Source organism: Theropithecus gelada, chromosome 7b (genome assembly GCF_003255815.1).
Source record: "Theropithecus gelada isolate Dixy chromosome 7b, Tgel_1.0, whole genome shotgun sequence".
In the NCBI taxonomy this organism is placed as follows: Eukaryota; Metazoa; Chordata; class Mammalia; order Primates; family Cercopithecidae; genus Theropithecus; species Theropithecus gelada.
Genome location: NC_037675.1, coordinates 23,618,615 through 23,642,796, shown reverse-complemented (window position 1 = coordinate 23,642,796; position 24,182 = coordinate 23,618,615). Strand labels below are relative to the sequence as shown.

The 24,182-nt window shown below is 41.6% G+C and overlaps 1 long non-coding RNA gene and 7 gene segments (V, D, J or C); 1 reads left to right on the top strand and 7 right to left on the bottom strand.

The window, feature by feature from the left end:
• The window catches only part of LOC112629385, a 105,789-nt gene extending 88,856 nt beyond the window's left edge, over nt 1-16,933 (top strand). The window contains exon 3 of the long non-coding RNA XR_003120583.1: nt 15,186-16,933. This is a non-coding gene — a long non-coding RNA (uncharacterized LOC112629385). The remainder of the gene's footprint in view (nt 1-15,185) is intronic.
• The window catches only part of LOC112629379, an 881,832-nt gene that overhangs the window by 136,110 nt on the left and 721,540 nt on the right, over nt 1-24,182 (bottom strand). Inside the window, 1 exon segment of the V gene segment in view lies at nt 10,437-10,443. Coding sequence covers nt 10,437-10,443 — 7 coding nt within the window.
• The window catches only part of LOC112629380, a 766,638-nt gene that overhangs the window by 109,318 nt on the left and 633,138 nt on the right, over nt 1-24,182 (bottom strand).
• The window catches only part of LOC112629366, a 772,346-nt gene that overhangs the window by 156,571 nt on the left and 591,593 nt on the right, over nt 1-24,182 (bottom strand).
• The window catches only part of LOC112629369, a 661,469-nt gene that overhangs the window by 121,559 nt on the left and 515,728 nt on the right, over nt 1-24,182 (bottom strand).
• The window catches only part of LOC112629376, a 484,771-nt gene that overhangs the window by 105,244 nt on the left and 355,345 nt on the right, over nt 1-24,182 (bottom strand).
• LOC112629375 overlaps nt 1-24,182 on the bottom strand; it is a 451,949-nt gene that overhangs the window by 88,224 nt on the left and 339,543 nt on the right.
• LOC112629378 overlaps nt 1-24,182 on the bottom strand; it is a 416,220-nt gene that overhangs the window by 100,357 nt on the left and 291,681 nt on the right.

Below are 24,182 nucleotides of genomic sequence, written 5' to 3'. Positions count from 1 at the left end.
CTTGGGCCACCTTATCTACAACAGCCATGTGGCTGCTTCATTGCTGAAGCAATAAAGGAAAGAGGTCCCTGGGGGTGGTTGATGCCGGTGCTATCAAAAGACATACTCAGATTTGTTCAAAGGCTGCAATCCAACAGGCTCCTTAGAGGAGGCTCCGGTGCCCTCCGCCACTCAGGGCCTGTGTTTTCAGCATATGGTGCCATTCCCTTATCAGCCCCAGGAGGCTTATTCTCTGAAAAGAAACAGCCAGGAAAATAGTCTTTTGTTGAAAGACACTTGGTGGGTCATGATCTCTTGGGTCCTTGTTCCTGAATTTCAGGAATCTAAGGTGCCCAGAAGGATGAGCAAAGGTAGAAACAGTCATTTTTCCAAGTGGACTGTGGCTTCTGTTGCCTATCTGGCAGTTTCCAGTACTTAGACTCACTCTTCAGAAGCCAGACAGGGAGGAAGTATTTTGCTCATTTTAAATTAATCAATTAATTGATTAATCAATCAACCATTCATTCAGCAAATGTTTATTGAGTGCCAAGTATATACAAACCTTCTGCTGAATGCTGGATACAATGGAAACAAAAACCAGCCAAAGTTTCTGCCATCATGGAGCTGAAAATCTGGTAATGATGCTTAACTTTAGGCAAGAGAAGCAGGTACAGCCTGTCAGATTCTGTATATGATGCTGGGCAGGGGTAAGGTGAGGGCATTCTGGAGTCTGTGCATAGTTAGGCAGGACTTCTCCCCAGTCAGCACGGCTGGTTGTGAGCTCACTATGGAGGAACCTAGGCTGGAATTTTCCCTGGCAACCCACGCCCAGTTCGAGTCAGAAGGTTGCTTTTCTGCCCACCTTCTTTTATAGCCATTTTCCCATCAAGAAATTATTCTATTTGTTGACAAAGTTTTGGATTTCCTGACTTAGCACTGTTATCATTCTATTTCTGGAACAGAATCAGCTTGGCTGCTATTGTTCCCACTGTGAGGATAACTGCATCTTTTGTGTGATGGTTTTCTTTTCATTGTGTACACAATGATTGCAGAGCCACAAAATTTTAATTTGGGATAAATAATAAGCTATCTTTAGGGCCAATCTTATTTTGGGAGTTGGGACTGATGGATGTCAAGGATCCTTTCTCTTTTCTTGCTTTTCTCAAAGTCTCTACCCCCACCCCTGCCACTCTCCTACCTCATCTCTTTCCTTTTCTCTCTTTCAAGATCACATATCTTTCTGCAAAATACTCTCATGAACAATTTTAAAGGGAGAGCAGGACAATGGACAAAAGAATAAGAAGATTCTCACCCCAAGATGCCTGGACTTAGGGTTACACAGAATTGAGTTGGTGGCAACTGTGACTGCACAGATACACTGTAGACATGTGCACGAGGAGTGCTGGTGGCATGGCTATAGGATGTGCCCACATCAGAGCAGGTGGGGTGGCATTGGTGGCCAGAAGCTTGCCCACGACAGTGTGGATGGTGTTTGTGACAGTGGAGTTGGTTGGGAAGATGTATGTGTGCTGCATGGTGGCCCTGGACAGGCCTATTCAAGACTCCCAGGGAAGGCTGTCTCTGCTGTTGGCGGAATGTTGTACACAAAGCCATTTTACTGGGCTGGGGCGTCAACTGGATAGGGAGATCAAGGATTTAGAATATTTTCCCTGGATCTGGGTTTCCTTGTTCCGTATCTGAAGAGAGGGGAAAAGATAATTCAGAGAAGAAAAATAATATAGATGTTTGGCTTTTATTTTGTATTCAATCAGTGATCAAATGGGCACAGACAAAGTAGTTGGGAGCTTATCCACACAAACAGCTTTATAAATAAGAGGAGTGGGCAGTCAACTATGTAATGATTTTTGAGGGGCCCGAGCAGACCACTGCCCCCAAATCTCCTCTATTGGTTCCTGGCATTCTGCCACTGGAGATTAATCCTTTGGAATTAAGGATCAATCCTATGGAGTAGAAACATAAAAACATTCCTGGAAGGGTTGACACCTTAAGCCTTAATGGACAAATGAGTAAGGATTAATTTCTAATGGTAAGACCTTGGGGCCTGGGACTAGGGAATCTTCCAGCACATAGCCAGGATGTCGGGAAGAGACAATCTCTCCCTTTTCTTTCATTCCCACTATCATTTACCTATTTTTGAGGTGTTTCTTAAATCTGTTTTCTCTTTCCAAGTCCTTCTGATCCTTCTCAATGTGTACCTCAGTCTCGTATTAATTTTACATCTGATCTCATTGTTTCCGGTCTCAGAACCAATCTTCCCACCCACAGTAATCTTTCCAAGCACTCTTCGAAGCACACTTCCTCTTATGTGCCTCCAATTTCTGCCCGTTTCCCATATAACAGAATCTAGTTCCTTAGTGTGATTCACAACAGCTTTCTCAGTCAAACCACAACCCACTCCTCTAACCACTCCACTGCCTCAATTCAGGCAGACTCGACTCTCACCTAGTGATCACTGTTCCCCAAGCACAGTTCTATATCCCTCCTTGACATTGCTCAAGCTGCACTTCCTCTGCCCGCCATGTCCTTCTCCAATCCCTCATTAGTCAAAATCATTCATCCTTTAAGTAGCTTTAACTAAAACTTTCACAGGGAGCCTTTCCTAGTCCTCCTGAACCAAGCTAATTTCCCCTCCTTTGGGCAGCTGTGCATTGTACTCTGACCAACATTTATCATGGTCTGACTTCAGAAATTAATGACGTGAAAGTCTATATATGTCTCCCTTTGGAAAACACATACTCCTCCCATTCTCTCACTGGCTTTGGGAAGGTCCATTTCTAAAAGATAGATTTCTTAGGGAATTGATTTTTCAAGAGGCTGCCAGGGTGCTCTATCCAAGATGCAGGTGATTCTTAGAAGTCTCATCTGAATCCTGTATGCGAACTGCTGGACTTTGAACAGAACTTGAAAGAAAATTTTCTGGTTGGATAATTTCTGGTGAATGAGCTGAAAGATCTGGCTCCCACACTAGCAATATTTGGGATTCATAGTCCTTATTGCAGTCCTTGGTGTTCAACAAAGTAGCATAATGTGATCATTTCCCCAGGGATAACCCAGTATGTGCAGTTTGGAAGGACTCACAGAGATTACCTGCTCTGCCACAGCAGCATAACCAGGGCTGCTTGGTTTTGGAATGATAAGAAAGGACTATGGTTTCAAGGGAAGCAGTCTCAGACACTTCTTGCCTGGGCCAAAGTGAGTGTCAGTAGGAACTCGGAAAGATTCTGGGATTTTCGGAATCCCAAGGCAGGAGGGTCTGTGGCCTGTCATCAGTGTTAAAGCTGGACATCAGGCCTGGCCTCAGGCCTTAGGCATTATCCACTCACCAAGCCTTTGACCTGGAAATCAGAGCCCTGATGGTAGGTCTGTATTTGAATGCAGGGAGCTGACCCTGGAGATTTCCTGCCTATGGAGTCTTATGTATTGACTGTCAATCTCCTCTCTTATGGAAATTTCTGTACATTGTTTTTTTGCAGGTATAGAACAGAGATTTTACCCTAGAAACCCATGCCTTACTCACACCAAAGTCATCCTGAGCAAGATATACTAATAGAACATGCTTAACCTATGATCAACTCACCTCCCATTGGACAGTGATAGAAAAATGTTATTTTAGAATGATTTTTTTTCAATCTCTGTTTGCTCTCAGAAAAGGTGTCAAAGGACATCTTTTTTTTAACAGCATTTTTATGAGAAGGATGAGGACCATGTACTCTGGGGACCTAGGTTTGAACTGTAGGGAGAGATTTGTTAGAAATTTTAGTAATAGGGATAACTTACAAAAGCAGGATTTCCTTTTTTTTTTCTTTCTTTTTCCTTTGGCACAGCGGCTCCTTGAAAATTGCTGACAGCATTGAATTTCTGTAGGTAAAGATCCTAGATGAACTTTAAGCACTCTTCTTTTGTTGAGAAAACTAAAGTAAGGTTGAGAATGAGGTTATTCTCATTTCAAATAAATATTCACTCACTGTATTGGAGATTATGAAGTGATCATAAAACTGAAAACAGGTGTTGTGCATCAAAATAGTAAGTGTTCTGTTAGAAAAATTAAATGGTATTTTTTAGTTAGAATGAGGGGCATATTTTTCCCAAGTGTGAATTTAGTTAGACTTGTTGATGTTACACACACAGTATTATAAGATCTAGTAAGACAGCTGAGTACCAGGTTTGCTTTGTCGGGGTCATGAAGGTCGGGCCCCATCTGAGAAGGTGGAGGGGCAGGTAGAGAGCTTCCCTGGAGGAAATGTTTTTCTCACCGTCAATCATCCCAGGGCAGGAAAAAACTAGTTTTGGACTGAGAAGAAAAGATCTCCTCTGCTCTCTGCACTTGGAGATACGGAGATGCCTGCAGATTTTTACTGGGTGCCTTGAGCTGGTCTTTGCTATGTATAAGCCTGCTTGGAGGTAGAAAGAGTCTCAAGTTGGGTTTTGGGGTCTCAAAATGTGCTCTTCTTTCTTCCTCAAACATTTAGCAGTGCTTTGAATGATTAAGAGAGGGGACTGTGTCCACCTGACATGGGATTCATTGTGGTGAAGGTAGAGTGGAGAGCAGCCTGGAGAAAAGTCTCACAAGACGATGAAAAGTGGCCTGAAGAAGAGCTCTGGCTCTGTGGAACTATCAAGCCCCATGGGGACCCACTGTGGCATATGAAATCCCCACAGATCACTTGGGGACATCACAGATGCTCAATATTCCGCATGATGAGCCTGCAGGTTCTTGTGAATTGAATATTAATGAAATAGTGTCTGTATTTTGTAATCCACAGGCTGGTGAGGTCTGAGGACACATGGATGACATAATGAAGGACTTCCTAAAAATAAGAGACCTGAAACTCTTGAATTGGTGTTTGAAATAACAATTGTACAATGACAACCACTGGTTTAATTAACCACCTGACCATCCTTAGCTGACTTTAAGACTAAGAATGCTCAGCAACTGATTAATGATTTAAACTTTAGGTGTCATAAGAGCTAGAAAACAACAACAAATCTGAAAATGACCGGTTCCACTTTATACATATGTTTCCACGCAAGCATTCATCCATTTATTCATCCAGCAAAGATTTGTTGCCAAGCACTGTGCTTGCTACAGGAATGCAGACCTTAGACATTACCCTCCAGGGGCTTACATCTGAGTGAGTGAAGACAGGTAGGAATCTGCATCCCCTAGTCAGAGAGACAGATTGTTTCTGGTTAATGACACAGTTAAGCAAGCATCCCTCTCAGTTTCCTTCCCAGGGGATTGTGTCACCCATGAAACCAGATGTGCTTTTCCATGAGCTACCTTTTATTCCTATGATCCCGTGTGGAGGAGCTGCTGTAATAGATCTAAGTGTTCTGCTAGCCTATGGGTGCTCTACTGGTCCTTGGTTTTGGCTTCCAACCAGAGGCTGCATCCTGAAATGACAGGCAAGGTTGAGACAAAGATGGAGCGGAGCACCTAGAGTGCTTTGGCCGGTCCAGCATTGCCCTCCAGTGTTCAAATGCAGGAAAGTGGGGAACAATGAATTCTTAGCATAAAGTCCTGAGATGGCTGTCTGTGGATTAATGAGGGGGTTCCGGGATGGCTCCCCCAGAGGAAGGGTGGGAAAACAGAAACTGGGAGCCAGAGTTGAGATATAAAAGTGATGATTAAGATTCATTAATGACAGGCATAGGCATATGTGAGATAGGCATAGAGAGAAACAGAAACAAGGACCCTGTCAGTTTACTAACTCAGATTTTGTCAGGAGAAATAGCAATTGTCTGGCAAGATGACCAGGCTCCCCTGGGATTAGAAATCATGGTGGTGGCAGTGGAGGACCGGTTACCTAGAGCTGGATATCCAGTCTTCTCAGTCCACCCTTTTCAAGGTTCTAGGGAGACTTCGATCTAGAATTATTACCTCCAGGTTCAGGGGCAGTCCAGGAAAGAGCACAAATCTCCTGAAATAAAATTGGAGGCAAATATCTGTACATAACAAACTTTTCTCATTAGATTTGCAAAGAGGTCTAGGTCATAAGAAGGTAAGTCAGCATTTTTCCTGGGACATAAATGATTTCAGTCTCCTGTCTTACATCTAGGTAGTTCATTAACTCAGCCTTGGAGGGAGGTTTTTCTTAACCTCAGGGAGTTCCCCCAGTTGGGTCAATGTCACTCGAAGATGTCCAGCACAGTAGGACACTGTCTTGTCTCCCAGATCTTGGATCTATATGAGTCAAGGCTGAAGTAGCCTTGGCAACCAATCTGCTCTTGGCAAAATCTGCAACTAGAACAATGTTTGCGTCTTTCGTTTTGTTTCACCTTTGCACACCTAGATCACCTGGATCACCACTTATCTTATGGTGTCATGGAAGCAATGGAGCTTCAGCCCCACCCCAAATCTTCCACTGCTTTATTTCTTCTAGTTGACCTATGACTTGACTTCCAGAACCTTCATTAAGCTTGAAATAATCTCTGTCCCTGCCCCTGTTTCTCTCCTACCCTGTTCCTCTGAAAAGATAGAGAAATGAGTCAGAGAAACTTCCTGACCACGTTAAAAAACAAAACAGAATACCCGATGACTAGCTCAGGAGCTGGGTAACTACAGCTTAATGTATAAAAGGTTGAATTGCTCACATAATTGTCTGTAAAGTTCAAGGAGCTTAAGCCTTTCTGTAGAAGACCTCAGTCTTAACCCTATGCACAATTCAAACTGTGGTTCAAGTGCAGGGGGACCGAGAGTAGTATACGGAGGAAGGATGGAAACCAGATACCTTAGTGACAGGGCTCTTGGAAGACACCACAGTTACAGTAACTCTGGCATGTGTGTGTGTAGCTCTGTGTGCATGAGTGTGTGGTAAAAATGAAGCTTGGTGAAGTTAATAACTGTGTCTTTCCTGCACTACTTCATAACTCCAGTGCCTCCAACAGAGTAAGCACTTGCTAATAAGCATATTGCCCCATAGTACAGTGGTTAAGAGATGATGCTTTGGAATCCAACCATCTAGAATTTTAGCTCTTCTATCGTAGTTGTTCAATCTTAAGAAAGTTTCCTAGCCTTTCTGACCTTAGGCTCCTCATCTGTAAAACAGGAATAACAATAGCTGCCCTCCTACACCAAGAATGTCAATGAGGATTAGCGATGATGCATGTGAAGCCCGAGGCATTGTGCCTGACACGTGGTCACTGCTCAGTAAAGAGTAGCTGTTTATGTTATTTCCATGTGTGGGTATGTGCAGACCTCTGCGGGTGTATGAGAGCTTTTCAGTCAAAGGCCAACTTAACTGCAAAATAAAATCAGCTTCATTTCAGAAAATGAAATGTGCAGGCATGGGGTGGAACTGATTCTCTTCCTACATGTCCTTTGCCACTCCCTTCTATAACCATGAAGACTTTGCTTAAGTTGCCAGGGACCAATGTGCTCTTGAACCCTGTCTGGAAGGGGAACACCCCTTGCATATAAATAAGCTTTCTGTTGAAATGGGCATGAAGGGACAGTGGCTGACTCTCCCTTTCTGCTGTGTGCCCTGATGCTCATTTGACTGTCAGCACCACTGTCTTCTGCTGTGGATGACTGTGATCGACCTGGTCTTGCCAACAGAAGAGAGAATTGGAGCCTTTGTATTCAATCATCATTGAGAGCCTATTAGGAGGACAAGGTACCATGTGGCTACTTGAAAGGCTGAGAGTCTGGAAATGGCCACGACAGAGGAAAATTCTTTCACTTGGCTGACGGAGGCCAGGTCTATGGCTTTAAGGCAATTGGCACAGATGCTGAGCGAGGGGGTACATTCATTTTGTGCTCAATAAAACAACTTTTATTCAGGGATGTGAATTGTTATCCCTCGGGAAAGGTGAAGGTACAAAAACAGGTTGTAATTTCTTGGAGAATCTAATTCCCTTGTAGCTGGAGACAGAAAGAGAGTGAGAGGGAGGGAGAGAGATAGATGAAAGGAAGCTCTGTTATCCTAGGAAGTCCTAGGTAATTACCCAGCCTGAATTTCTCCTGGAGCTTCAGGATGGTACCAGATGTGTCCAGGCCCTCTGTGCACCGCCCCACAGAGCTAGCAACCAGAGTCCACCTCCTCCCACCGTGGCTGTTCTTCATGTCTGGGAACACATCAAAGGAGGTTTGATATTCATAACTGCTGTGAGTCATTTTCACATGGAGCTGTGGGGAGCTGCCTGTACTGCTGCATGCTGTATTCAGCCCTTTGTGAGAGCAGCTGAGCTGAACCAATCCTCCATTATGGGTGACAGTAGATTCCTCCTGGGAGACCTGGATTGGCTCCACACCCCTGTGCAGAATGAAATAGGTCTTCTTATTGAGAAGTAGTTATTAAAACATCCCCCAGTCTTGGCTATGCAAGTACACTGCCCACAGGGACAGCTCTGCATGGTCCTTCCACAAGAGTGTGGCCACCTCCAGGTCCTGATGTTAGTGCCAATAACATCTGAAGCCTCCCTTTTTGCCTCGCTCCAAGGACAAAAGACATCAACAAGACTCCAGCCACCACCCCATTGCTTCTCAATTGCAGAAGGAAATTCTGCTTGCTCCTGTTGAGTTTGGCTATTGTTGGAAAAAGTGTCCCATACGACTCTCTTTGAGGGCTGGCAGAGGACTGGGAAATTAGCCACAAGACTGCAGAGCTGGAATGGGCCTTAGTCATCAATCGGTTCTAGTCCCTCAAATTACAGATGATAAGTGAGGCACAGAGAGGTTAAGCGAGTTGTCTAAAGTCACACAGACAAGGGAGGATTTCTAGCACAGGAAGTAATTGTCTAAGAAGGGGAGAGAAATCCTGGCAGGGTGAATCTTGCTACTACATTTTCACTGGAGGATGCTTCAGAGGGTTGAATCTATGGGAAAGCAATGGGGACCAGGAGAGCTGCAGCTGATCTCAGTTTTGCACCTCAGTTTCTCTGTATGAAAAATGGCTGTATTAGTTACCTTTATTTCAGGACTGTTAAGGGGCTTCATGAGTGACTCTGAGAAGTCCTGGGAGTTCTGGGCTTTCAGGTTAATAAGAGAACAGTTTATTGTTGGGCCTGAGACAGGGATCGGTTGCTTGGACTGCATAATCTGTTCTCTGTTCCTTGGCTACCACAAAGGCCTTATGAAGCCCCTGGGTTTAGGAGTGTGGAATAATTAAATAAAGGAATAGTCAGACTGAGTGGTGGAGTTGGAGAAAAGTGTGAGGACTGGGGAAGTGGGTAGAATGTAGTCATAAAGTAGAGCAATCCCTGCCTGCTCTGGACCTGGGAACGCTCTCCCAGGAAAAAGCGTCTTCCGAGTGAGGTTGTTCCCCGCAGTCAGCAGGACTGGACTCCCTCCTTTTGTTTGGGGCAGCATGGAAACCGTGTTTCCCTATCTACGTGCATCTGAATGCACTCTAGTTATGCTATATCTCTTCAGTTTTGCCGGAGAAGCAATGTGGTTTGCTCTTTAAAATGCCCAGAGCTCCCTTTCCCATTTGGGGTTTGTGGGGAAAGGTCAGACCACAGAATTGTCTCGTGGTAATAGGGCTTCTGAATAAATGAGCCCCAAAGGACTGCCGGAGGGGACTAGAAAGCAGCAGACTCCTGCTGGGACTGAGTCTGGCAGCAGGAGCCACACAGTGTCCCCCGGCCAGGGAGAAGTGGCCCCAGTGGGCTGCTCTTCATTTTCTGGCAATGCTGCCCGTCCCCTGGCGTGGCGAAGTCCCACGAGCCCAGAGGCCCACGTCCCGACATTAGTCTTCTCAACTGCTTTCTTCTGTTATTACCTTGTCAACAACAGTATCCAGAGACCTAAAGGATAACTCTGCATGATGATGCAGTGAATGACTGGTTAGGTGCCTCCTGTTTAATAACCAGAGAAATATTGCTGTGCGGCATGTCTCCATATGCTGTGGCATCTGTGTCTGGCATGTAAGGGACTAATTTTCTTCACATATCTCATTAAAGACGTAAAGCAAAATGGAGGGGCTTCCAGCCTAACTCTGCCCAGCCCGCCTGCAACTCACGTTTCTTACCATCTGCTGCCATCTAGTGGCCACTTGTCTCTTTTCTGCATTTGTTGATTTCATAACGGGGCTGAAGTTTCGGCCCTTGTGAAACAGGAGTAAGACAGTTACATAAAAACCGTAATCCTGGATCTCCTCAGACTCCTCGTGGCAACTGAGGATTGGTTTCCATACCGTGACATCCACCCGGACCACCGTGAGATTGCCTTCTGGGGCTTGGGAGCTTTCTTCCCTGTGGAGAGACATGCTCTGTCGACTTTCTTATAAATCTGCCCGCATTCCCGACTCTAAAAGTAACTAATAAAAACCTGGTACACTGGGCAGTTCTTTCCAAAAGCCAAGGTGAATCCTCCGACCTTGGGGCAGACAGAGTCCCACACTGCGTGCTGAAACCGCCCCAATTCTTGAGGAATCCCCAGAGGTTGGGACGGAAAAGGCACCCAGAGGAAGGGAATTCCACTGGTCTTTTCCAACAGCTCACCTGCGCATCTCCACACAAAGTCCTTGTAAGAGGAAGCCCACTTCCATGGCAATTCAGGATTCACTTTTCTGAGGCTGATCTTGTCTGACCCTTGCTCCGTGGTCTGTGCTGGCATCGGAGTGTGTTTTCGGCCCTGATTCGTCAGGGTGGGGCTTGGGATAGCTGTGAAACACTCCCCAGGATGGAAAACAGTGTGACATGGAGGGCTGAACTTGTCATTACAACTCGTGAGAATGGTGAATGAAGAGCAGACAGGGCCCGTGCCAGCTGCAGGGTTTAGGCACGGGGTGCAGGTGCCTGTGCATCACCGTGGGCTCCTCACAGGAGAGGATGGAGCCCGCACCTCTGGGCTGGGAGCTAGACACAGAGTGATGTTGCTTTTTGTCATCAAACCAAGCGGTTGATAGTCTTCTCTTTAAACCTCAGCATGTGTTCATTAATTTTATTGATTGATTCATTCTTCCATATGTACTCAGCTCTAGGATATGCAGTGAAGCAAACACAAAAGACAAGAGTATGACAGTCTGGACCCTTGAGGATCTTTTTATTAGAGAGAAAAGTAAAAAAGAAGCATAGCAGTCAAGGCTGTATTAATTCTCCACGTAAAAAAATGTCTAATATACGACGTAGGGGTTCAGAGAAGGGTCACTAGCGGTTACAACAGCTGAAGAGTGTATCATGGAAGTAAATATTATAATTCAAACTGCCCAAGGAATTGCTGTGGAGGGTGAAATGCTCTTTAAGATGTGTGACCTCCTGAGTCCCCGAAGTCTAGGGACGCTGCTCCACCTGTTGTCTCCCTCAGTCAGAAGACAATGGGAGACAAGGGGAATCTTCCAGGACCCCATTCATTGACCTGTAGTAGTTTTCTCCCCCTCCTTAATATTACTGTTCATTCATTGATTGACATGTTCATTCATTCATTCATTCAAGAAACCTATACCGTGCCAGACCTGGAGTTACAGAGATAAATCCAGAAATAGCTCGTAAATTTTCACATCAGGTTGCCACTGAGTTGGAGCTTCATAGAACAGAGACAAGCCAAAATCGCTAAAAATTGTTGTCTCCATCTTCAGGCACTTGTGTTAGTTTCCTGTTGATTCTTTGCTGCTTTTAGATTATCTGCCCATGGGGTCCTCCCACTTTCTCTCTGCTGCCCCCAATGTTCTGCTGTTTTTTCACAATCCGTTCACACCGTTACCTCTGGAGGTGAGGGTGAGTGAAGGTTCCTGGCACTTCTAGTCAGCAGGGATGATGGTCAGTTTGTAATCTAAATACAAACAAACAAATAAAAGACCATCAGCTTTAGTCTTGGTTAAAAGCAAACATCCCACTAGTTTGCAATGGTGTTTGATATGCCTTGTGAGGAAGAAATTCTATTATGTCAAATTTTCAAAAGTCTGTGCTGCTGTGATAAAGCTACTTACATTCCATAACCAGAGAGTTCAGTGAAAAGGGGCTGTTAAGAGACCAGACAGTTTGGAGAAAGGTTTTATGTGACTTAAATTTACAGAGGGTTGGCCTCTCCTTGTGTTTACTGACAAGGAACAAGAAGCTTCAGTATCAACTCCCCAGGAATATAACCTTTAACAGCAAAGCATTTGATCAGAAAGAGCTCAAAAAAGAATTATATTGTTCACTTAATCCTCAGAATGTTTGTGTAGGAAGCTAATTTGTTTCGTTGAATTATAAATAAACTCACAACCTTCTATTACTGAACTAATTCCTTCCTTTCTTTCTCTCTTATGTAGTCTTTTCTTTCAGTCAGAAGAACTTTAGACCCTCCTGGTTTTCCCCCTCCTCTCCCCTGGGCCTACTTTTTTCTTAGCAAACCACAAGAAATAAGGCTCCATAGCAGGCATTGCCCAGGGCTTGGTTTCTTTGCCAGTCCTGTTGTTGGGCATTTGTATTCTGGAGACAGAGGCTGCCAGGGAGCAATTGGTATCAGATGATTTATACATTTCTGCGAATGCTGAGACACAAGATCCAGCTGATTGTTGGCTTAGCTGTGTCCTAGAGTTGGGCTGGGTTACCTTGGTCTTATTCACATTGCCTGGACAAGCAGGCAACCCTCCATACACTATCCGCTCCAGGTCTTGGAACCAAAGTGAAGCCAAAGATCAGAGACTCCGTGTCTTCCTTCCCTCTCTCTTCATTTCTGGAAATGTCACAAGAAAGAAGAGAAATTCTGCTCAGTTTCATGGGATTGTGAGGGTGTTGTCACTTGGAGTCTACTGTGGATCAGGGGGAACCACAGCCCGTGAGCTTCCCACTTCTCCCTTGATCCCCCATCACGTCTTCTCTGAGCTTAAATGAGTTTAACCCCCAATTTGCAAGCCATGAACTGGGGAACAGAATTTAATTTTCCTTGCGCATCTACTGCATGCCTTCAACTTCCCTGCAACACTGACTCATATAACTTTCACAGCCAACCAAGGTATGTATTACGTTCCCATTTTATGAACAAAGAGGACCCAGGAGGTTAAGTAACGTTCCCAAACTTTTAGAGCTAATTGTGCTAGAGATAGAACTTGAATCTAGATGTAAAGTTCTGACAATTTCTGTAACCATATACAGCCAAACGGAAGGAGTAGGCCAATTCTTCTTTCTCCTCTACCTAACGCTGTCTTTGTGAAAGGGTCAAGCAATGCTGGGAGGGAGGAGATTCCTTAGCTGTGCCCTTTCCCAGGAGCCCCACTCCCGAGGTCACGATAGATTCACCGCATGTCACGAATCTAATCACTCCAGTGGTCAGCTTCAACTTTCAGCAGGTGCTGGGATTTGGCCAGGGCTTGCCCTGGTAGGGTCATGTGAAGGGAACAGCCCAGTCACTGTCACATCCTTAGCAGCCCACTGTCACTCCCAGTGTCCTTAGGGCCAGAACCGACCAACATCCCAGAAATTCCTTCGCTGAATCTTGTTCCCAGGGACTACTGAACCCCTGAGGAGGCGGGTGGGGGAGAGCCAGATACCCCGACCCACCACTGCGCTTTATCCTCTGACAGGCTGGGCCCGAGTGAGGAAGACCAGTGGCAGGAGTGACCTCCAGCCAGACCCCTTCTGCCCTTCGCTTTCCCACGATGGGAGGGCGGGCCCTGCTTGCTCTGGGCCAGTTTCTCGTAGGCTTCTCTGAAGCAGGTACTTGCCGATGGGGGAATCTCCGATGTGGGAATCCCCGCGCTCTCAGGGGACCCTGAGATGCTGGGGACTTCCACCCCTCAGAAGAGGGAGGTGATAAAGTTGGCTGGGACTCGCAGGCTCCTCAGCCTCAGCTACATGACAAGTGGCAGGGCTTGCCTGCTGATGAGAGGCTCTGTTGGCTTTGGAACAAGTTGAAGGAATTGACATTAGTATTTTTGAAGTAAACATAGGCCCTGGAACTCAAGGCACAGGCCAAGCACCCCTCAGGTAAAGCTGGGGCCAGGGTGAAACAAGCAGATACAGGAAGTGCAGCGGACGAGTGGCCAGAGGACAGATGTAAACCCCAGATAACTGGTCAGAACTGACTGCAGAGAGGGTGGCAGGCACTGTCACCTCTGGCACAGGCTCAAAGGGTTTGAAAAGAGAGAAAAAGGATGTATTAAGACAGTCTGATGGGTGATGAATGTTCTATTAGGGTTGGATTTTTGTATGTGAGAGAGGCCTTCTGACTGGTTTTCAAGTAAACTTGTCAATCTTTGACTGGTTTACTATGTATTGGTAATACATGGGGATTTTCCAGGCTGGGTAGGCCCATATGGGTTTTCCAGTTTTCACTGAATTTGAAAATGTGGTCATCTGCTTTGAGTCTGAGTCTAGCATAAGCAATTTTCAATCCCAACTCTGCCTTCTAATCTTAGGTCTTGGGCAAGACTGTGAACCTTTCTGGGCCTCAATTTCCTTGTCTATAAAAGAAAAGGGTTAAACTATGTGATCATCTGGAAATCAACTCCAGGTGCCGAGAAGGTAGAGGTCTCTTCCAGGTGGCCCACCCCCTCCTCATCCCCTGCAATCCTAAGGCAGCAGGCTGCCCTTCTGCAATCTGTTTACTTCTGCAAGCCACTGTACATATTCAGCCTAATTTGATTTTCCCTGTGTAAAAAGATGTGAGTAGAGTCACAGAGGGGTTTTCTCCAGGCTCTGAAGGCCTCCAGGATCACTCTGCATGACAAGCAGAATTTAATCAGTTGGTCAGTGTGCCTAAATCCTCTCCTCTTGGTGGTAATGTTTGCAGTTCAATTTTGTTTTTATAGAATATAGGATTTAGTGATTCGGTGAGAGAGGGATGTGTTTCTTTTGTAATCATGATATTGACATATTATTTAGCCCCCATTTGAGTGTGATTCTCTGTTGAGCACCATTCCCAGTGCATTAAATGGAAAGAAACTTCCCTCTTGAAGCTTCCAGTCTGAATCAACAAGGTGGTTCCCATATGAAAAGTAGACAGACATACAGGCTAGTGCAAAAACACCAAAAAGTTAACCCTTCCTCCCCATGAAGTTGCCATATCTTTGACACTGTGAACAAGCACCAGCAGACAGATGAGGAAGGAATTAACCATGACAGTAACATTCCTGTCCCAAATTCAGAGCCATTAATTGTTCAGGAATAGGTCTAGGAGTGCCAAAGTCCTTAGCTGGCACCATCAGCCTACTCCTCCCCCTGATGGATGTGAATAGAGGCAGGAAGGAGAGATTCTTTAATAGACAACCACTGAAAGGAATTTTACATTTACTCTTCTTTCCTACATCCCACTTTTGTAGATGAAGAACCCGAGGCTCACCTTGCTTAAGTGACTTGAGCAGCTTCATGCATCTTGTAAGTAGTAGAGACAGAGTCAAAACCAGGTCTTCCTGCCCTCTTTATCATATAAACCACTTACACTGAATTACAAAGTGAACCTGATCTATGGTGGATTGTACTAATGTTCTGCTTCTGCCATGGGCACCAGAGGAGATACCGTTCTCTGTTGACACTAATCTCAAAGGCTAAATTATATCCCCCAAACTCATTTCCATTAATAACATATCAAGGATGTGTCATGCATTAATTTATCCAAAGTGATCTTGATTCTATTTACATTTTGGTGCCACCTTTTAATGTTACCATTTTTATAAATTAAATATGTAATTTATAAAGCCAGTCTTCACTTACTGATATGTGAATTTTTAACCCAAACTTCTTACTCTGACATTCCAGCGATACTGGAGCGTTAACAGTTGATAATAGCTCTATTGCTACCTCTCCAAGAAACAAATTTGCATTTTAACCTGCACCTTCAATGGCTGACCTTCAAAGGGTCACCGATGAATACCACAGCAGGTTGGTGGGAATCTAATTCTTTTTATGGATAATATTTGTGTGTGTGTGTGTGTGTGTGTGTGTGTATGTGTGTTTGTGTGTTTTAAATCCTACCACATAAGTCACTAACCTACGGGTAAGGCCAGTCTTGACCTAAAATGAGGAATTCTGTAAAATTTCAAATGCAAATCACATTTTGTTTTTGATGTTAGAGAAAACTGCAAATTGGAACAGCAGAGCTGTGCCTCTGGCCATTTCCCAGAACTACAGAGGAGCAACTTGCCCCCTGGTTTCCAGTGGGTGGTGTTCCTCTTCTGCCACAGGCCCCGGCGATGTTGATGTGATTGCCATCAGAGCTCGGAAGCACAGAGCAGAATCATCGCCTGGAGGAGGATTCCCTTCAGCGTAAAAAGTTCTTACAGAATTAATCCTCAAAGACTGTGGGTGGACTCTGCCGGGTTTTTCCCTGGGTGTACCAGCAGAGAGGAAGAGCCCTCAAATACAGGAAGGTACTCTTTTCAGTGACAGTAGTTCTTTTGGGCCCTGTGGCTAAGTGTGCTCCCGCGCCCCAGCAGTAAGATCACAGCTAATCCTGAGAGGCAAGAGCTCACACCAGGCTGCTGAAAGAAAAAGTGTCCTGTGTGGATTGCAAGAGGAACTGGGACACACTGCTGGAAATGAAGTGGCAGGTCATAAACTGTCATAAACTCAGAAGGAGAGGTGTTCCTTTTTGAGACACTCATCACAACTAGAGAGAATGCAGCTAAGAAAATGTAGTCTTTAGGGGGACCTGGACTCTTGAGGTGTTTGAGTTATTTGGAGGAAATAGAAACTTGGAAGATCTCTTTGTTCCACTGTTATTTGGCAGCTCCTTGCCCGCAGCTGCCATTACTCCAGATTCTCTCTGATGATCCTGCATCAGGAGAATGAGTTGACTGGACACCACTGGGAACTATGGGCAGCTCCAGGCTGAACTAGAGAAGGGGCATGTCAAAGGTCACTTATTTGCAGCTTGACCCTTTGGAGGCCAGATGTAAGAATCAGTTTCTCACAGGTCTCATGCTAACACTTTTCATATTTATTTCCATCTGAGACTCACTTAGGCTAGGCAAATATCCCATGGGTCTCTATCTATCCAGCGCTTTCTTGCTCATGTAAAATAAGCTCATTGGAATGAATAAAGAGAATGGTATTACTTTTTCTCAAACACTAATAAGCACTTTCACTTTGTCATAGTGTAAATATTAAAGTTATAAGAGACAGCCCAGGGACCAAGTAATTTTTTTTAAAGACCCAAGTGCTTGCATAGTTTCTAAAAGTCTACACTGAGGAACTATATCCTCATTCGGCACTGAGACTCGTTAGTTCCCTAAAACCAAAGTCTCCAGGTGCCTCCAGGGGCCAACCAAGATGGAGCTCCTTATAGACCCATGCAATGTCAGAACTGGAAAACTTAGAAATCTTTCAGTCCACCCATCATTTTATGCGTGGCAAACTGAGATCCAGAGAATGCTCAGATCTCATAATTAGCTATGAAGGGTTATGATTAAAATGCAAATTTGGGCCCTCCAATTCGGTCCTCTTTTCACTCTCCTTCTTGCTGGGGAAAGAACAGTGATTCCTTGATTGGCAGAGCAGAAAATATCTTCAGTTTTTAGGATGACTTTATCCCCCTAAAGAGCATCTTTGTCACATCTTCTCTTTGTCCATTTTTAGGGACTCTACAGTGTTTAGCTACTGGTAGATTTGTCCTAGTGGATCTGGTGCAAATCTTATAGAAATATCTACAATTATTCCATGTTATTCTGAAATTATTGATACAGAATTTCTTTTGTTTTGTTGGTCATTTTTAAGGGAGAAGGAACCTAAGATTAATTGCTATGGCTACATGTCATCCTCACCTTTAAACTCACCTCATTTTTATCCTCATGACCTATTATAGTAGGAATGTTTGGTGTAAATAGGCATTCAGGATTACTGAATCCGCTTGAATTTTTTGAGGACAGTGGCCAAATACAATTCTGTGGTCAATTTAGGCTGCTCCTGCTGTTCCCCGATGTTAGGCATTTTCTTCCACTACGTTCTCTGGAAGGATTTAGAAACAAGGTATTATTGTCTTTTGAATAAAAATGGTTCGCCAAACAGATTATGTTTGTAGTTTGTGCTGTTGAACAGAAGTAATAAAGAACTCTACTTGAAGTCTGAAACAAATTCAGAAAAAAATTAAAGGCAGTTTTATTTTACATAGCAGGGAGTAGATTTTGGGAACTCCTTGCTCCTGGGGTAAAGCATATGAATGTGTGTTCTAGAGAGATTTAGACAAATTTACTTATGTTAGACAAATGACTTTAAGGGAACCTAGGAGTGTTTTCAGGGCACATAACCTTGTATTTAAAAGACACTTTTATTAGATCATTTTTTCTCATTATAGAAATATGTTGTCATTGAAGAAGAAATTGTGGTTTATATATAATTATAAAAAGAAGAGGAAGAAGGAAATAATCTACAATCTCACTACCCAGAGACAATAACTACATCATTTTGGTATATTTCCTTTTAGTCTTCGGTCTTAAGTATATTTTCTGTCATTGTTGAGGCCATATTGTACATTCAATTTTCTGTTAACTTTATTCCACTTATATTAGAGGAAGATATTTTCCCCCATGTAATTTAAAACTCTTAAAAATCTAATTTTTTAATGGTGGCATAGTATTCTACTGGGTAGATATTGCTCAATTTGCTTAACCTTTTCTCTAGTGTTGGAGAGTTAGGTTATTTCAAATTATATGAAAGTATGAAAAATATTTAATGAACATTTTGCTTATATAAAACCTGCTCAGAAGACCCCTTTAATGATAGATTTCCAATATTTGGGTCAAGAGGATGACTATTTTAAAAGCTTCTGATACCTAATGCCAAATAATCTACTGTTACACTGTATCAGTTTGCAATCATAGCAGTAATAAATGTAATTGCTCTTAATGTGCCCAATTTCATCAGCATTGGATTGTGATTGTTTAAACATAGTTGTTAACTTGATATGAATTATAGCTGTCTTCATTGCATTTTAAAATTTTCAGTGTGTTTTTTTCAAATATTCATTAGTAATTTATACATAATTTTTGTATCTGAATTTTGCTTATATATCCATCAGGCTAGTGTTGTCCTTATCCCTTTATATACACTTTTAATATATTAAGCATATTAACATTTGACTATGATACAGCTCATGTATCTTTGTAATTTGTTTTTACTAATTTGATATTGATTTTTAAATTCAAACATTTTTAGATATTCAGGAATCTTTTAACTTTATGTACTCAAACTTACATATACTATATATTCCTGAAATTTTGTTTACTGCCTTTACCCTTAGAAATTGATTTTTTATCCTGTTGCAGAGGAAGAGGACAACATTTAGATATGAAAGGAATAGCTGGTGGAAAGACTTGGTTTGGGGCTTGGATTGGAATTGATTGTATTAGTTGCTTTGGTCTCTAGGTGTCTCCTCCCCATTACCATGCTTTAGGAACCCCCTTGGTACAACAAAGAGAACCATTTATCTCAGAGTGATAAGGCTCTCACAGGACTGAGAAGGTATAGAATCTGTAGGCTGATAGTGAGAGACAGTGAATGTTTTTCTAATTAAATTAATGCATGAAGGGAAGAGACAAAATGCCTCCCACTTCTACAAGAAAAAGAATCTAAGTTCCAACTTGACTCTAGCATTGTGTGTCTAAGGAAGTCATAATTCCCAGAAGGACAGTGTCAGCACTATACAGAGGAGAGAGATGTTAAAACTGAATGCAGGTAAAATCCAATTGACACAGGGGCAATTTTTATTGAGAGGTTGGGATTCTTCATGGTGTTTTTTTAGATTTAAAGAAAAATGTACAACCCCCTCTCTCGAGCCATTTAACTTTCTATGTTCTCAGCAAGCAAATTTCTTATCAGTAATTTGACTTTTAAAGTGTCATGATAATAAGGAGGAGAAGGAGAGACTAGAAGAGCAAATACGTTGGCGTTTGAGGTTAAGCCTGAATCTCATCTCAATTTAGATAGCAGAAGCTTACCTCTGATGGGCTGATCCCCTCTGGGTTTACAAGGAACATTCACCTTCTTGATCATATAGACGAGGACCAATTACTCAACCAAGATACTGCCATGAGGAGATTCCTCTAGCCATCAGCAAAGCCTACTACCACCCCAAAGCCATTTGGAAAACAAGTGTTTCTTTATTTTTTTTTTAAGTGAAGGCAAAAAATATTAATGGATTGGGAAAAGACCAAGTAGAATTCACTAATCGCAATATAACTAATAAATGGAGTAGTCAGGAAAGGAATAGATATTAATGCCACCTTGCAAACCTTTAAAAGGAGAGGTGTAGCCAGGAAAACAAAATACAAAATAAAATATCTGCTCAGATTTTTGCAAAACAACTAATGTTGTCAGGTTTTCACCTCAAGTCATCCTTTGAGCAAACACCTTTCTGTCAATGGTGGAAAGTTATGGAGAGAACATACCAATGACCTGTGTACTCAAGTGTCAGGGGGAGAAGAGGCTGGATGGCAGGGATGTGTGTGTGCACACTTGCATGTGGATATACACACTTCTACAAGGGAATTTGTAAAATACTATTTTGGTTAAGATTGTGGACTCTGAGGCAGATATCTGAATTCAAAGTTTGATTGTAACCCTTACGGGCTTGGTGAATTTGGGCAATGTACCCAGTTCCTCTGAGGCCTGGTTTCATCATCTGTGAAATGGGAAAAATATTATTAACATCATAAGATTAATGATAAGTTTGCTTGATACAATGTATGACACATGACAAAGTGCTTAGAAAAATGCCAGTCACAAATCCCCTTTATTAGGTGGACTTTGTTATTTGCATAGGTATGTGCATGCAAATATATGAGGGTGGAGAAGAAAATCTAAAAAACAATTAAAGTTTAATTATGCAAGTAATATACTAATACATCCTTATTATAAAAACAAAAGCATTGCAATTAAAACCAAAATCTCCACTGACTATCCTCCCATCTCACAATATAATTCCCTCTTCCAGAGATACTAATAACAGGGAATTCATCAATGTACTTACAGTCCTTTTGCTGTGCAATATTCAGGATTTATACTGTACAAGTTTTTTAATCAACCTAAATAGTATAATATTCTATATATTGTTCTGCAACTTGCGTTTTCGATCAATAATGCATTTTGGCGATCTTCTCCTGACATTATATACAGATTCATGTCATTATTTTTAATATATGGCATATAGACTTATTATAATATGTGATATCACTTTTTACTATATGATTATGTTATTTCCAACTTTTCATGGTCCCCAAATTGCTGCTTGTCCATGCTTTCTTTTACAATAAGAGTAATGCCAAGACTGGGACATAGTAATTGCTAGGTCATAGAATACATTTCTTTCCAATATGAATATTTACTAACATATACTTTTATGTTGTGATAGGAAAGCTATCTCACCTATTTTCTCGCCACCAGGGTAAAATCTTATATTAATTTCCTTGTATTGTATATTGTACTCAAGATAGATAATTTTGTTAATTATCTTCTAACATTAATGTTTATTCTTTTACAAATTTCATTTCATCATAAAATTAGTATGTGTTTATTACATTGAAAATTTGGAAAATACAAAAGAGTGGAAGGAAAACAATCACCGTATTCCTATGAGCTGAGATATTCAATACTTAAAAAATGACACACTTTCCTAGGAAATTAAAACAAAAAACTATAATTTGGTAACAACTAATGTTAAAGATCAGGTTACTAGTATGCTGTTTTGAAATTAACAAGGTAATAAATTATGGTTTAAAGATACCAATATTTTATGTTATGTGAACTTCTGTTGGAAGAGTTTAGGAATCAAAAAACTCATGTATTTTATATATTAGTTACAAAGTTAGTATTCCACATTTATTAACTTTTTGTCTTTTTTTGAATAGTATTCTTTTTATAGAGACAAAAAGTTATCGTTACTTTTAAGATGCTTCTGAGACCTGTGTGGAAATTATAATAGTAACAAGAATTATTTAAAAATTGAATTTGAAAGTTATTTGTGATATTTATTACACTCGGAATATGTGCATCTCTAGAATTTTCATGGGTCTTCATAATTTTACGGAGTTAAAAATCTGTTTTCAATTGAATGGTAGTCTAAAACATGTAGTTGACAGCATAAATTATGTGAAATTTAAGTAATGTGATATAAAAATTAATAGCCCGTGTATTCTGAGAAAAATAGGTAATTTTGTGATTCTCACCAAACTTAAATGAGATTTGCATAATTTCAGTTGGTGAACAAGCTAAAGGAATGGTAGATTGTTTTTACTCCTGCCACATGGTGGAGCTACTTCAGCTTTAATGGAAAGAACCCGCCATTGTTAGTATGGTATGTTCTACCTGTTGCTTTATGAGAATTTCTATAAGAGATCTTGGTTATTTTATGCTATTATGTTTAATAACCTCTTAAATAATTTCAAATTGTTTTATTTCTTTTTATATTAGCATTCATTACGAGTTGGTACCAAACCTCATGCTGGGAAATGTGCATTCAGATACATAACTTTTAAGCAGATGTTAGCTATAATTCACTCCCACAGAAAAAGCCAAACTACTCCCTTGATGTGTTTTACCACTAATTTAGAAAGGAGCAGTTGCTAAATATTGTGGATAATGCAAAGAAAATAAAGAGCGGCATCAAAACAGAAATGTGCTACAAAGTTGTAGGTATTTGGGCTCTGTGAACCAGTTCCCTATGGAAAGATAAGCCTTAAATTATGCAAAATCATAAGGAGTACATACCTCTCGTAAAACGCAACTGACTCATGTTGAGGCTTATCTGAACAATTGTAAGCAAATACTGTCACAAGATTTTGATGCCCTGCTTTGCTAATACTAATAGTTACTTTAATACTAAGTGAAGGTCTAATAATGTCAGGTAATTTGAATAGAAAACAGTCATTGGAAAATGGAATCATAACAAGTTAGATGCAGTAAGCATGGAGAACTCAATGAATGATTGGTAAATTCCCCATTCACATGGCTGTACTGTGTAGAGCTCATCTTTTGTACAAATCATGGAGCTACAGTTGATTAGCAATAGGTATGGAAGTAATTGTGTAGTAAAGAATGCTTCATTAAAAGTTAAAAACATTTCTTTCAGTATTGTACTATGGGTACGTAGTAAACTGATTGGCCCGTCAAGTGAATTAATTAACAATTCAATATGAATTTGTTTCAAACAAAGGAAAACAAGGATGAAAATTATGTACAAAATGAGAAGAATCAAGTTAATAAGCAAAACCCAACACCACATATATATCTTTCATCTATTAAACTCAAAACTGGTGACTTAAATGATGAACTGGATAAAGAAAATGTGGTACATATATGCCATGAAATACTATGCAGCCATAAAAGTCACATCCTTTGCAGCATCATGGATGGAGCTGGAAGTTCTTATCCTAAGTGAATTAATGCTGGAACGGAAAACTAAATGCTGCATGTTATCACTTATAAGTGGGAGTTAAACATTGAGTACACATGGACACAAAGAAGGGAACAATAGACACCAGGGCCCAGTTGAGGGTGGAAGGTAGGAGGAGAGTGAAGATTGAAAAACTACCTATTGGGTGCTATGCTTATTACCTAGGTGATGAAATAATCTGTATCTTGTCAAACCCCCATGACATATACTTTACCCATTCGACAAACCTGCACATGTACCACTTAAACCTAATATAAAAGTTGGAAAGAAAAAAACTTGGTGATTTAGTTTTAGCCAAATATTATTATTACATTAAATTAAAATTATTTATTGAAGTGTAGAGGTTTTGAAGCTTTGTGAATGTTTAATTTATATTTTTAAATTGTTGGTATAAGAGCAATAAGCACATAGCGTTTATAAACCATATTGCATTTCTACGTGTTTAAATAGTATTATGTTAAAACTAATTTACTTTACCCTAGGGCCTGTGGAAATTACTTGTCCTTTAAGGAGCTGTGTCTGACTCAAGTATGCTATTGGTTCTGGGAGCTTTGAGTTCCTTTTGCAGATAGCTTTTCTCTTGTGGTCTGCCTGGAAGAGTCCCTGGAAGGGACTGTGGCTGAAGTCCACATCATAGAATTTATGCTGTTATTTTTGATAATCACATAAAATAATTTCAAATTGTTTATTTTTATATTAGCATTCACTCAGAGTTGGTGCCAAAAAGTTCATACTGAAAGATGTGCACCAAATACATACATTTTAAATACTTGTTAGCTATAATTCTGTGTTCAGGAGGCAGATACTTGAGGAGCACTGTGTAGCTATTGCACAGAGGCAGGTAGATGAGACTTTGAGCAGGGGAATTATGGTGAGCAAAGAGCAAAGGTAAGCCTCTTTGCTAAGCTGGGTTATGAATCTTCTACTTCATTTC